At 45.2% G+C, this 14705-nt stretch overlaps 2 protein-coding genes across 4 annotated transcripts in view; one reads left to right on the forward strand and one right to left on the reverse strand.

Moving 5' to 3' along the window:
- Positions 1-2355: 2355 nt before the first annotated feature.
- ccdc90b (coiled-coil domain containing 90B) lies at positions 2356-11274 on the reverse strand. 3 transcript variants are annotated; one of them, XM_036142667.1, is made up of 10 exons: positions 11077-11257; positions 9451-9570; positions 8343-8446; positions 7830-7931; positions 6602-6643; positions 3166-3237; positions 3021-3074; positions 2795-2909; positions 2643-2718; positions 2356-2456 (listed from the first exon to the last, which is right to left on the reverse strand). In XM_036142667.1, the coding sequence occupies exons 1-9, from the start codon at positions 11126-11128 to the stop codon at positions 2663-2665; spliced, it is 717 nt and encodes a 238-aa protein (XP_035998560.1). In that variant the 5' UTR covers positions 11129-11257; the 3' UTR covers positions 2356-2456; positions 2643-2662. The 3 variants fall into 3 exon arrangements, with proteins under 3 accessions (XP_035998560.1, XP_035998561.1, XP_012711919.2); XM_036142668.1 differs by having other exon boundaries at positions 2356-2718; positions 11162-11274; XM_012856465.3 differs by having other exon boundaries at positions 2356-2718; positions 11077-11256.
- Positions 11275-12470: 1196 nt separating this feature from the next.
- Positions 12471-14705, forward strand: part of alg8 (ALG8 alpha-1,3-glucosyltransferase) — an 8433-nt gene continuing 6198 nt past the window's right edge. The window contains exons 1-3 of the mRNA XM_036142669.1: positions 12471-12754; positions 14062-14140; positions 14233-14426. Of these exons, the coding sequence (XP_035998562.1) occupies positions 12669-12754; positions 14062-14140; positions 14233-14426 (359 nt within the window). The 5' untranslated portion in view covers positions 12471-12668. The remainder of the gene's footprint in view (positions 12755-14061; positions 14141-14232; positions 14427-14705) is intronic.

Consider the following 14705-nt stretch of genomic DNA (forward strand, 5'->3'; position numbering starts at 1 on the left):
TATATATATATATATATATATATATATATATATATATAGGATCACTCTTAACAGACTGTTCCTTCAGAGCCAAATCTGCGTGGAGGTCAACTAACTGCAAGCTAACTGACTCAGAAGTAAATCTATGGTTCAGCACTACAATACAAATATACAGTCAGTTTATCAACATCCCACTGTTAATTCTTTTAGTTCAACCATACTACATGTAAATTAAAATTATGACTGTTCATTAATATCAAACTAAACAGTAGACATTTTAAACCTCGTTTACATCTTAGTTAAATAGCTTGAGGCTGTACATGTGTAAATTCCTACGTTGAGCGAGGTACTTGAACCCATCACACACGCAGTATTTGATCCAGTCCGACATTTCTCTGTGTTCAGCGCTGGGTTTCGTCCATACAATGGATGATGGAGAGTATTGGATGTAGAAGGATTTCATGCTCTTTGGTAAGGTGATAACTGTATTTCATCTCATGATTTACAAAGACTTGGAAGAGGATTAAAAAAACCTATGCTGTAATTTGTTAAATTACAGGTCATAGTTTCATAATTAAAAAGGATTTTATATTTTTGTTTTACATGGGTTAAAGATGATTCCGGTGTTTTGAGTTGGGAAAATTTTTTAAAGTGCATGTAAAACATCGCAATGGAAATGTGAGGAATGAAGAAAAAACAATGCTGTAAAAATTGATAAAGTGAGTTTATTTAGCTGAATGCGATAATAATATTATCGTGTGCAGGCTAGGTTTTTTGTTGTTGCTGATCAAAAAGCTGGATCAGACTACTGGATCAGATTCCATGGATTCTCTCTGAAAGGACATGGCGAGCCTGTGCCCCAAGCAGAACTGAACCTCCATTGACAAACTTCATTCTTCTTACTGACATGAACTTGCCAGTGGTAACAACACAAACCACTGAACAAAGAAAAGAAAAAAAAACAACTGAACTCGCAACATAACTTGACTTGACTGACGACTGAAATATATTATATATAGTCACAGAGGGTGTTGGGGTAGCTGGGGCTGAGTTCTTCCTGAAGTCCACAACCATCTCCACTATTTTTACAGCGTTGAGTTCTAAGTTGTTCTCCCTGCACCAGGTCACCAGATGGTCACCCTCCCACCTGTAGGCGGACTCGTCACCATCAGAGATAAATCCCATGAGTGGTGTCGTGCGCAAACTTCAGAAGCTTGACAACCGTTGTTTTCCACCAGTCGGACGTGCTGCCGCCTCGACACCACACAGAGAGACAGCTGGTCAGAATGCTCTCTATGGTACTTGTGTAGAGGGTTGTGAGGATGGGCGGGGGCAGTTGGGCTCTCCTCATCCTCCACAGGAAGTACAAGCGCTTCTGTGCCCTCCTCACCAGATGTGGTGTTCACAGAGCAGGTGAGGTTGTCCGTGATGTGCACCCTGATGAATTTGGTGCTGCTAACCACCTCCACAGCTGAGCTGTTGATGAGTTTGTGTCATCTGCGAACTTCATGATGTGATTGGGGGTGAACCTGGGGGTGCAGTCGTGTGTCATCAGAGTAAACAGCAAGGGGCTCCGGATGCAGCCCTGAGGGAAGCCTGTGCTGAGGGTGATGACATCAGAGGTGGTCTGTCAGACCCGGACCGACAGTGGTCAGGAGGTGAGGAAGTGGTGAAGGGGTGTGCTGAAGCCCAGATGTTCCAGTTGTTCCACCAGATGCTGTGGGATGAGGGTGTTGAACGCTGAAGTCCAGGAACATGCTCAAAGGGGGCGCGGCGTAGGTGGGCTTGGATGAGGGTGTTGAACGCTGAAGTCCAGGAACATGCTCAAAGGGGGCGGTGCGTGGGCTTGGAACCCGTTAATAACTGCTTGCAGTTCTAGTTGTTTTTATTTTCCTATATTTTAACCACTGTGTTGTCTTTGTACTGACGTGCTGCACTAATTAACAGTCCTGCAGGTGTTTCCCTGATGATGGAGAAGCTGCTGACGTCATTCAGTCACTTGAATCTGGTCTGAACATGCAGGGCAGACACACCTGAGCCTGATTATTTCCCACACATCAGATTTATTAAGGCAACGCAGGCGGCGTCCCGTCTACGCACGTTTCTGGGTGCTTAACGCATGAGAGCCCAGAACTTCAGACTGAAACCGGTTCTAAGGAAAACCAGGTTCTCCATAAAAACTCTGAATTCATCTCTTCTTTTTCTCCAGCACACAGCCATTCGTTTCATGTCTTGTAGTTCTGGCTGCTGATCCTGAACCGCTGAAAATAAAAAGTTCTCCCAGAAACGACCCGTTCCAGTTTATGTAGGAAGATAAAGTTCTGGCGGATCTGACGTCAGTTTGGGTTAAAAAAAGGAATGAAACTCACGATCAGATGGTCTGTAAGTTGATTTATTCAAGTTATTTCATATTAGTGAGAAAATGGTCCTGAAACAAGTTAATCTAACTCATCCAGGTGGGCTGATACCTGATGATCCTGCAGCTGATGGACAGAACATCGCATCATCAGAGACGTCTGAGCAGAACTCTGAGCATCAAATCAGAAAGATCAGCTTTTTATGACGTTTCACCAAACGGCCACTAGAGCGGCGACATAACGTTACAGCGTTACAAAAACAAAGTTCTTCATGCATCAGGGTCCAGGAGGAGAACGTTCTCTGACCCGGTGCTGGTTCTGCTCCGTCACCTCCAGAACCGGTAGACTCCCAGCGCGATGGCGAGGCAGGAGAAGACGGTCGCTGTGGAGGAGAGCAGAACGTGAACATTTGAGCGGACAGAACCGTCTCTCCAGAACCGGATGGCGGCCCCGCCTACCTGCCAGGTACCGGACCGTCTCCAGCTTCAGGGACTCCAGCACGGTTTTCAGCGACGCCACCTGCAGGTCGATCTTCCTGTTGATCTCTATGTTGTCGTTTTCCAGGTCGGCTTTCTGGAGACGTGAGATGATGTCATCACGGAACAACCAATCACAGGCATGCAGGGCGACGCTGCACGCCCCCATGAGCGTTGAAGCGGTACTGCAGGTGCACAGGTGTGTTACCTTGTGATAGAAGTCTGACGTGGCCTCCAGCAGCTTCTTCTCCTGGTCAGTGAACTAGAGGAGAACACCAAGAACATCTGATGGAGGTCACAAACATCTGGCTGGGTGTCCAACACCTTCAGCGGAACCGTCTCCAAACACCCACCATGTCAGTGATCCGGCTCCTCTCCAGGTTGATGTCCAGTTTGGTTTCTGCTCGCACCTTCGCGCTCTCCTCCTGAAAGCAAACCTCCGGTTAACATCTCCAAACCAGCCGGCTGAACATTGAAGGCATGGACCAGGTTCTCCAAGACCAAGGCTGAATACGACCCCCACAGATCCAGTTCAAAGTAGAAACCGGTCGAGAACGGGCCAGAAAGGATAGAGGTCCAAAAAGCCTGGAGAACATCTGGTCCAGCCCACATTAACGACTTACTGGACTGGCCTCTTCTTACAGGTGTTCTGTTAGAAGTTCTGAGATCCTAAAAAGGTTGAAGAATGAAACATCTGAACTTCTGTTCTGAAGACGTTTCTCTTCCATCCAGGAAGTTTTCTCAGTTCTAAATGTCTGCAGCAGTGAAGAGTTCCAGCTTTATGGACCTGCAGGCCTCCTTAGAGCCTAGATTCACCTGGAAATTCACCTGGAGCTGGTTTCCCCAATTAGGGCTGAACGATTTTGGAAAATAATCTAATTGCGATTTTTTTTCTGAATATTGCGATTTAATGCGATTTTTTTTCCCCCAGTTGAATTTATCATGTCTTTTTAAACATATACAAACAACAAATCATTTTGTTTCCTCGCTGTGCAGATTAGTTGCTAAAACACCCGCAGCATCTAAACTCAGAGCAGAAATTATTACGTTCTGACTACAATATATTTCAACCAAAATTGCAATTTTGACTTTTCTCTGCGTTAACCACAAGCAACAAAAATGGCCTCTAAATAAAGATGTTTGTAAACAAGGACTGTTTTAAATATGAACTTTTAATGTTTCTATTAATCAGAATGTTGTTCAAGAGAACAGCTTTTAGTTGATTTGGACATCAATCCTTGTAGAACATAAAGTGAAACCAACAAGCAAGTCTATGTATTAAACTGATTGACCAGAACTTAATGCTATGTATGATTATATAAACTCTAAAACAAGTAATACAATTAGATTATCTCACTGCTGCAACTGTCTTCCCTTCCATGTGGAGGCAAACCCACTTTAAACATTTTACCAACACCTAATGGACGTGTCTAATTCCCTGATTGTTACATAGCCAAAAATTGCAGACTCTGCGATTTGGAAATTGGTTTTTTTTAAAATCGCGATTATATTGAAAATGCGATTAATTGTTCAGCCCTAGCCCCAACCACGGAGAGTCGTTAGGCTCCTCATTAAGATCCTCGTTAGGCTCCTCGTTAAGATCCTCGTTAGGCTCCTCGTTAGCCTGGCTCCCAGGAGGATTGTTGTGCTCCCCTGCATGGAGGTGAGATCTGGGGGGAAACTCAGCAGGAATCAAACCTGTCGCTGTGTTGTAAGTTTCTGAAAGTTAAAACCTGAAAGTCCTCCTCCTCTGTTTAACGTTATTTTTTCTCTCTTTACGTAAACGTCTTCCTTCTTCCTCTCTCACACCGTCTGTCTTCTCTGTCCACAATGTGGACATGTTGGTCCTCAGACTGTCCTTTGTCCCTGAGGTGGACGGTTGAGTCCTGTCCTGAGGAGGAGGCTCTCCTGTGCTGAGCCACGTTGTTAAACCATTGACCTGCTGTGACGCCGTCTCCTCTGCAGACTCTAACATTAAACACCTCTCAGGCCGGGTTTCGGCACCATTTGTTAAATCATTGACCTGCTGCTGTCACCCCTGGTTCTTTTCCTGAATAATTTGGTGTTTCTATTGCAGACTTCTGTAGTAATAAAAGACTCTTGACACCGTAACTATATTTGACCATATTTAATCTAAAAGGCAGAGGGATGTTTACAGTTTAGTTCTGGGTTCTCACACACATTTCATTCCTCCCACAGACGTTAAGTAGGACCCACTGTTAGACCCATTCAGGGTGTGTAACAGAACGATATCAGTGTTCTGTTCCTCCATTGGTGGAGAAGATCATGCTGTATGCAGACGTGTCCTAGCTGACACATCTTCCCCTGATCAGTCAGTCTGTCTAATCTCAGTCTGTCACCATCTGTGTCTCCAGAGTCCGTTTATCTGTAATGTCCGTAGTAACTGACTCTGCAGTCCAGTTTCTGTAGTCTCATAATCTCTATGTCTGTGGAGAGGTTGTTTGGTTTCTCCAATATAAACATCAGAACGTTCCTCACTGCACTGAACTGCAGACACCATCCGCTCATCTTAGCTTTGGGGGTTTGGTCCTCAGGATGCACCAGCCTCTGTCTGAGGGTCCTGTTTGGTTTGAAATGTTCTGGGATTTTGTGTTTGGAGAAAATCCTCTTGAGTTTTTCAGAGACTCCAGCAGCATCTGGGATGACGATGTTTCTGCGTTTATTCTTCTCACATTATGTTCTGCAGCGGGTCTTTTGGATTTTCTTGCTGGTTTGACAAAAGCCCAGTTAGGGTACCCACAGGTTTGGAGGGCATCTCTGATGTGTTTCTGTTCCTTGTGCTTCCCTTCTGTTTTAGTAGGACATGCTCGGCCCGGTGTTGTAAGGTTCTGATGACAGAAAGTTTGTGCTCCAGTGGGTGGTGTGAGTCACAAAGAAGATATTGGTCTGTGTGAGTGGGTTTCCTGTAGACTTCAATGTTGAGATTTCCATCTCCTTCCATGTTCACCAAACAGTCGAGAAAAGGTAGCTTGTTGTCGTTGGCATCCTCTCTGGTTAACCTGACATTGTTGTCCACTGAGTTCATGTGTCTGGTGAAAGCTTCCACTTCTTTTGTCTGGACTTTGACCTAATGTGTTGTCCACATATCTGAACCAGTGGCTTGGTGGTGTTCCTCTGAAAGAGTCCAAGCCTCTCTTTCCCATTTCTTCCACGTAAAGATTGGTCACAATCGGTGACACTGGAGATCCCACAGCACCACCACGCCTCTCCCTGTAAACGTGATCATTGAACTAGAAGTAGGTTGTGGAGAGACGAAGGTCCAGTAGGGTACAGATCCTGTCCAGAGTGAAATTATCATCTTGGTGAAGACGTTTCCTGACTGTTTCTACCGCCTCTGATGTAGACACCAGAGTTTCTCCTGACGCCATCTTTAGATGTTTGACTTTGCAGAATCTGTGGAGTTCTCTATGTGATGTGAAGTGTTTCCCTCAGAGGGGCTGAGATACCAGCCAGATGTTTATTAATGTAAGTTACTGAGTTAATGCTGCTGATGGGTCTCAGTGGTTTTTCCTTCCTGGATGTTGGGAAGTCCACATAAGCGTGGAATGTCTTCTCCTGGATATAATCTGTAGTAACATGAACGGTTGATTACTTCGTCTTTTTAAGTTGTGGAAGCAAAACGTCTTCGGCTTCAGAACAGCAGCCCAGTTGTTTTATTTTTTAACCTTTTGTTGGATTGATCATGACCTGGATGGCTGAGAGTCTTCACCATCACCTGCTGTGAGGTGTTTAGCAGCTGCTAGCAGGATGCTCAGGTGTGCTCCTCACCTTCAGTCTGTTCAGCAGCTGCTCCAGCTCTCGCTTCATCTTCTGCAGGGACAGAAACCGCAGATTTAATCAACCGTTGGCAGATTATTACCAAAGCAGGAAACTGTTGCACCTTTTTAATCTTTGCATTTCTCATCAAGTCGCTACAAGAACAAACACACGGCTCTTTGGATCAGAACCTCTCCCCAGCCCATCTGTGGTGGGACTACCGGCTGCTGATAAGGGGCCAGTGAACAACTTCAAGAAAACTCTCAATAAACTGGAATATGAGTTTGGTTAGATGATGAAAAAACCTCCAGCCACCTTTTCCATCAGAACCATCTTTCAAAGTGAGTCACATGAAGTTGACAGATTGTCATCCCTGTATGTTCAGGTTCTGACCCGATGAAATATTCAGAACCGTCTGGATCTGGCCACAGCTTCATTTCCTCATGTCCAGTTTCTCCACCCAAATGTTTCTGGAACAATCAAAGCCCAGAGAGACACGCCCACACTCTCCCAGGAGGTTTTAACCTATGGATGGTTCTGGACAAGCTGGACCTGAAGGTTCTGTTCACGCTGTCTCCTACAGCAACCAGTGGTCCAGCACCAGGGACGCTCCGAACTCTCATTCCTTTTCAGGCAGCAGCTGAAACAGACGCTGTGGTTCTACAGCTAAAAAGAGCCGTGGGATGAATCCTGCTAAATGGGACAACAGCACCCCCTGCAGTTTGGTCTGTAACTGCACCCAGTACTATGAACAGCAAGGGGTTCTGGGTAATCCTCAGAGCAACGAGTTGACTGCATTAACCTCTTAAGACCGATGAACTTTAGATACTTGAGAAAAGCCGGGAAAATATCAGTTTCTCTTCAAACATAAAAGTTTGATCATTTCCAGCCTCGTTTACAGAGACTTACGGAGAAATAAAAATATGTTTTTAAGAGAAACTGATAATTTACAGGCATCACAAAGCCCAGGTTTAGTCTGCATTTATCAGGTCTTAAGAGGTTAACAGAGACAACAATAAAAGTTACATTTCTGAGCCATTTAGTTAGATGTTTAACTCTGGTCTCCAGTGTGTAAATACGTATTTTCACTGATTATATTAGCTCTGCTGTGTAACCAGTAGCCGTTTTTTTTTTAATCTGCTGACTTCTGAAATCCTGTGATCCATGAAATCAAAGACTGCTGAGGTTCTACAGTCTGCGGTTAAAAGCGCACAACAGTCAAAATCCTGCGTGTGGTTACCGTGTTCTCAGAGCGCAGGTTGGCGAACTCGCTCTTCTCCAGGATCACCATGTCCTTCCTGATGGAGTCCAGGTGAGCCATGATCTGCTGCAGCGCAATCTCCTGCAGAGTCACGGTTTTAAAACACAGTTTAGGTTTGGCCAGAGAAGTTGCTGGTAGCTATGAGCCGACAGGAGGTTCTACCAGCCAGTAAAACTACGATTCTCTGTATTTACACAGAAAAACGTCTAATTAAATGTTTGAAATGATCTCATTGATTTTATTTTACACAGAAAAGCCAATTTTACTCCAACTGGAGCCAAAGGAGCATAAATAACATTGACTGTAATAAAATGTATATCATAACAACTAGTAAAGTTCAATTTCAATAATGCTGAAGCAAATGTTCTAATTACACAAAATAGTATCCATCTTTGCTCTTTCTACCATAATACACAAAGTTAAGTGCATGAGTCAAACTAGCTGGTTTACCTAGTATTAGTGGGTTAATTAGCCAGAGGTGTGATGTCCTACCTGGTGGGATTTGGTCACCATGTCTTTATAGACGATGTCTATGTTGGCTGTGTTCAGCGTGACCAGAGCTGAAACGATCAGCTCGGCTTGACGTTTCTCGAAACCTGCAAAATTAGTCAAATTCACGCATGGAAAAATACCACATGATCAAAAGGCTAGAAACACACTACGAACATACGCCAAGGCTGTGATAAAACATCTTCAGCTAAATGAACGTTTTCCCTGGACTCTCTGCATCCATCACACACAGAACCAGTACCAGAACGGTTCTAATGACTGACCCGCGGCTCTGCTTCAACCTAAAATAATACGCTGATGTCATAGAATCGTGAAAAACGTTGTGAAAGTAGCTAAAAGACCTGTAGAGTAAAAGTAAACCCAAACTGCAGTGACTCAGCGTTTAAGATAGCATTAGCAGTGGCTAACTCAATGCTAACGCTAAAAAATTACTTTTAATCGTTTCTTAAACATGACAAATTAATCCTAAACCTCTTATATGATGTTTAACTTATAATACCGTATGAATAAAGTAGAAGCAATATCTGTTTTCAACATTGAGGAAGATAAAATAAAAGGTAAATAAAGTTCTTTGCTACAAGCTAACTAGCTTTGCACAGCAGTATTGCAACAATGCTAACTTAGTGCCATTCAAATTATTTAAGGAGGTAAATTATTTTAATTTAGGTTCTTTACTGATCAATCATCCAGATAAATAAACTTAATGATTAAAACATCTGTAATCAGCAGCTAAATCCCATTTTAGCCAAACAATGGAAGAAATTACATTTAGACGCTGGGACTTTTATGATATTATAGAGCTGACCATATCTTTAAGAAGCACCGGGTTGTTGTTTTAACATCAAATTAAATCCTGTCTTCATTACTGAATACTAGTAGAACCTATGTGGATTGATGAACCAGGACTGATCCACCTTTAGAGAGCTTCCAGTGGTTCCGGATAACTTTACCCCCCATCAGGCCAAATATTAGCATGTCAACATTAACCGCTAAGGGATCTGCATTCCTTCTAGCTGCTAAATGTCTAGAACACGTTTATCTGTCATGTTGCTGAAGTCAGCACTGAGCGGAGCAGACGGCTTCAGCCCACCACTTCTCTCCAGCTCCGTCACCATGGCGTGGGAGTCGAAGGTGAGCTTCCTCTGCTCCAGAGGCATCAGCTCCACCTTCCTCAGGTCGAAGGTCGCTGACGGAGTTCCCACATGGAAACCTAAACCACACAAAGTAGAAAAAGACACAATGAACCGTGTCTTCTAAAAGGGTGGAGGCATCTTCAGGTGGAGGATCATGTTTGCTCTGCCTGAAGAAGCTCTCAACTGAAACGTCTAGAACCTGCTCCCTTTTTGTGTTGGAAAAAAAAGACGTTAAAAACACAAAAACGGACATCCGACACAATCTGACCCGGACGACGTCCAAGATAACCACGACTGACCGACGTCAGCCGATGACAGGAGATGGGTGGAGCAGGACTTAGGTTGTGGACCTGGGTCAACGTGGGCGTTAAAAGGGTTCTATGAGTAAAGGATGGTTGGTTGATTGATTGGTTGATTGATTGGTTGGCTGGTTGGTTGGTTGGTTGATTGGTTGGTTGGTTGGCTGGTTGTGAAGATGGATGAGTCCAGGTGCTCGGGTCCAGCCCTGCAGGCAGGGTGGAGGGAGAAGATCTGCAGGAGTCACAGGGGGGTTTACAGGATGGTACCGGTACCTGTTCTGGTGGCTGGTTCAGAGGTGTTGGTCCAGCATGAAGACAGGAGGCGGAGCTGGAGATGTTCTGATTTTCACTGAGGGGCAGGGGGGCGTGGACCTGGACCCAAACAAAGTCTCATCTGGACCCGGATCAGTCATTAGGATCCTGAAAACTGATCCAATTCGGGCCTCTGGGGTTTAAAGATGCACCAGTCCAGCTTTTACTGACCACTACATCGGGCCGGACCTTCTCGTCTGAAGACTTTAGAACAGCAGGAGAACCGGCTCAGCTGGTTCTCCTCCTCCTGCTGCTTGGTGGGGGAACCCCTCTTTCCCTTGATCGGGTGCAGAACTCAGAAACAGGCCGGTGGGAGCTTTAGAATAAGAACAATCCTTCAGCACCTGATCAGAACCAATCCAGGGACAAACAGTCTGATTCGGATCTCTGATTAGAACATTTCTGCTTGGGACCTCCTGGACTAAAATGCCTCCTCCTGACCAAACATCCACCTTCATAATTACTTTAGAAGTTTTGATCTTTAAAAACAAAACACTGTTTTCCAGGTTTTATTTTTACTCCAGCTTCTTCAGGTCTGGAGCGCCTCTCAGCCTGAGATGGTTTGGACCTTTCAGACTGAGGAAGAGGAGGGAAGGTGGAGGTGCTGGACAGAGGAGCTGGAACATCAAGCTTCTTGGTGCTTTAGAAGCTCCCCTCACTGGTTTGGATTAAAACGCTTTTTGGACGAAGAGCGAAACGTCTTCAGCCGGAACCGAGGTCCAGTTGTTCTGTTTAAAGCCTTCTGGATGAGCCACTACTGGATCTCCACCAGGAAACTTCATGGACCTGCTGAGCTGGAGAGGAAGAGGAGGCTGTGAGGAAGCAGGACTACAACCTCAGCCCTCAGGACTACAGGAACCCAAACCGACCAATCACTGCTCTCAGAACGGTCCGGGTTCTAAAAACCGAACTGGAACCAGAACTTTGACCCTGTGACTTAGCTGACCCCCCCCCCCACCTCGTGGTGCTCACCTCTGCACGCGCCCACCCGCCGCGCGACAACCCGCCGCAGCAGCGCGTTCATCCCGGAAGTTGACGTGTTAATCTGAACCGGTACCTGCCGAACTTTAGCCGAACTTTACCAAATCACGTTCCCGCCGGGTGCGCGCAAACAGCTGACCGGACGGGACTGGCTGCGATGCCTTCAGGGACCTCCGGATCAGCGAAACTCATGGGGTTTCTGCGATCAGCGGTAAAGGTTATGGCGCCCTCTAGTGGTGATAACGACTGTAGTGAAATCACATTAAACGTTCTAACACATATAAAACAAAACAATTAAAGCACACACAAAAAAACTTTATTTAACAAATACTTTTTGCTGCTGGTAGTGAATCAGGCAGAGTAACTACTGTCTGTGGTGAGCATCAGAAAAAGATGCACATGATGTAGTGCATCTGGAAAATAAATATTTAAGCATTATGGTTCTTGTCTCCTCTGTGTATGAAGTCAGCTTTATTTAATTTGTTATTTTCTCTCCATTTCTGCTGAAGCATTTCACCAAAAGTTAAATCCGTCTACTGCCTTCCTCCAGACCAGCAGGGAAATCAAAACGTCTCTCTTTCTACAACTCTGGCAGGAAGTCAAGATGTTCCCAGACCTGCTGGAAGACGTGGTCCCTTCAGGGAGTTCCTGGTCTGGACCAGGTTCTCCTCCCAGTGGGATGCTTCTGGTAAACCTCAAAAAGGAGGAGGCATCCTGATCAGATGAACCATCCCTTTCAACATGGAGGAGCAGCAGCAGCTCTACTTTGAGCTCCACAGGATGATGGGACCTTTCTCCTGATCTCTAAGGCATTAACCTACAGAGGAAGCTCCTTTCAGCAGCTTGGGCTCCAGGAGGATGGGAAGTCTTTCCCCCACTTTGTCTCTTCACATGCCTGTGTTTTGGTGTTGAAGGTACAACCAGGTTCTGGTTTCATTTTAACCCACTCTCCATATATATATATATATATATATATATATATATATATATATATATATATATATATATATATATATATATATATATATATATATATATATGTGTGTGTGTGTGTGTTAGTTTTCATCACCTAAATTATTTCACAACAAGTTCTGTATATTTGGTTCTTGTTGTTATTACTGGTGACCTCGTGTTTTATGGAAAAAGGACAGGAACGGGAGAAATTAAGAAACGAAACGGAACTGATTAGGGAAATAATTACCCTAACCCAGTCAACGTTTCGTATCAAGTGATTTTTATTTCAAAGTATTCGTTTATTCCCAGATTATGTTAAAACTGCAGAGATTAAAACTTTTCCGTTAACAAAATCTTTGACTATTAAAAAAATAACAATAAAAGTTCAAATTACCTACAATAATACACTGACTTGAACGCGTCTGATGACGTGTTCTAACGAGAAAACATTCAGAGCTAAACTAAACTGTTAATAAATTAATAACTAACGAACCAAACTGTTAACGCAACAACAGGGCAGCTGCCGGGCCGACCAGGCCCGCTTTAACGCCACCGAACCGAACCTCGGTTCTGCTCGGTCCGCCGGATCTCATCAAAGCTTCCGCCCTCAACTGGCCGGACCGGCTGTCATGGCGGCGCAGGCGGAGAGCTGGAGCTGGTTTGCGGCTTTAGCTGTGGGGGTTTCTCTGCTCAAATGTCTCTTCATCAACGCCTAGTGAGTGGAAGCGTTCACGCGTGGGCTGCCGTCAGCCGGCGGTTCTGACCCGCACCCACGGCTTTTATTTCTGAGGGAACCGGAGCGCCAGGCTAACCGGATGTTAGCAGCTAGCTACCTGAAGCAGCGGCTCCGGTGGTTTTAATTAAATATCAGCCCTAAAATAAACACATTGTAGGTCTGGTAGCGATAGGCTGGAATTATTTATACTATATGATTTTCTAAATGTTTGTTACAAGTGGGAAAGTATACTTTGATGTAAGTTGAGGCGTTTTAAGCCACAGTGTGAGTAACGGAGCAGCCGGAAGATGGCGCTGTTTGACTATAAAAGCTGTGATTTATCTTTTATTGCAGTAATTCGGTTAAATGCTAAGTTGTTCCCACAGAGAGAGATTTAATTTATTCATTTCTGGACATCTTAACGATTCTGTCTCAACAAAAACCCAAAGTTCACTTCCTCACAACATCAGAACCGGACCGAATAAAAAGGGTTCTGCTACAGAACCGTGTTCCTCCTCCATCTACAGCCCAGTGGATTCTGTCCTGTTAGAGGAATTACTGCACCACTGCGGCGTGGTTCCGTGGTTCCGTGGTTCTGCTGAGGTGTTCTGGATGTCTGGCTAGCTTTGATAGCGGCCTTCAGCTGGTGTCTGTTGCTGGTTCTGGTGTCTCGGGTCCGCAGTCCATAGATTCTCTGTGAGGTTCTGGTCAGAACATTCTGCAGGTGTCGGTGCTTCAGCGGTGTGGGTCGGTACCGGTTCTGTTGAAACATCACACTGGGCCCCAGGCTTTGATTCCTGAATGAAATGAAAAGTACTTTCACCTGGAAGGAGAACCACGGAACCACAGTCCTGCTTCTCTTTGGTCCAGGTGGTTCTGATGTTGCTTCTGGTTCTGGTCGGGTTTAACACCAGGAACGTGAGCGGCTGCTGTGATGCAGCTTTCTCTACCACAGGTCTACGTCTTTATGTTGGGTCGGCCCTAACAGAACCAACAGAACCTTTCTGTGTTAAAATCCCTGTTTACTGGTCTGATGTGATAAAATGTAGAGTTAGCCAGAACCTGCTAAATGAAGACAGGATGGTTCTGGACCTGTATCGGACCTGGACCGAACCGCTGGAGCTCCTTCTGGGTTCAGAGGAACTTCCTTTAGTAACTGGGAAATGTTTTATCTTTGTTGCTTCAGTCGTGTGTTAAAGAAAGTCTAAAGAATTTGTCCCTGGTTCTGGTCTGGACCGGTGTCTGGACCTGGTTCTGGTCTGGACCGGTATCTGGACCGGCATTTATCCCGTCCCGTCTCTCTGCAGCCATTCCACAGACTTTGAGGTCCACAGGAACTGGTTGGCCATCACGCACAGCCTGCCGGTGTCCAGGTGGTACCGTGAGGTCAGTACCAGCCCGGCCCGGATGTCAGGAACCGGACCTTCTGACCCAGCAGAACCTAAAGCCTCCTGACGATGTTTTGAATCTGTCTCCAGAACACGTCTGAGTGGACCCTGGACTACCCGCCGCTCTTCGCCTGGTTCGAGTTCGGCCTGTCGCAGGCGGCCCGGCACTTCGACCCAAACATGCTGCGGGTGGAGAACCTGGACTACGCCAGCCCGGCCACGGTTCTGTTCCAGAGGCTGTCGGTCGTCTTCACCGACCTGCTCTTCATCTACGCTGTCAGAGAGTGAGTCCAGAACCCGCTGACCCGGTAGGGTCCTGGTGGTTCCCCTCAGTGTCCTAAAGCAGGAAGTCATGGAGGACATTTGGAGCCTCACTGCAAAAATGGAACTAAATTAAGTAAAATGTTCTTAAAGTTAGTGTATTTTTATTTATTGGAGCAGGAAAATGAGATTATCTGCCAATGAAATAAGATTTTTACACTTAAAATAGGAACAATTCATCTCCATCATCTTATTTCAAGTGCAGGATGTCTAATTATCTTATTTTAGTGGTCAAAATACTC

Source organism: Fundulus heteroclitus, chromosome 11 (assembly GCF_011125445.2).
Source record: "Fundulus heteroclitus isolate FHET01 chromosome 11, MU-UCD_Fhet_4.1, whole genome shotgun sequence".
NCBI lineage: Eukaryota > Metazoa > Chordata > Actinopteri > Cyprinodontiformes > Fundulidae > Fundulus > Fundulus heteroclitus.

What these genes read in the sequence shown, in the direction of transcription:
- ccdc90b (XM_036142667.1), bottom strand. Translation starts at nt 11,128, where the DNA reads ATGAACGCGCTGCTGCGGCGGGTTGTCGCGCGGCGGGTGGGCGCGTGC. An exon ending in ACCTGCGCTCTGAGAACACG is followed by an intron (nt 6,644 to 7,829) that starts GTAACCACACGC and finishes CTGTCCCTGCAG; the next exon opens with AAGATGAAGCGAGAGCTGGA. An exon ending in GACGGTCCGGTACCTGGCAG is followed by an intron (nt 2,719 to 2,794) that starts GTAGGCGGGGCC and finishes TCTCCTCCACAG; the next exon opens with CGACCGTCTTCTCCTGCCTC.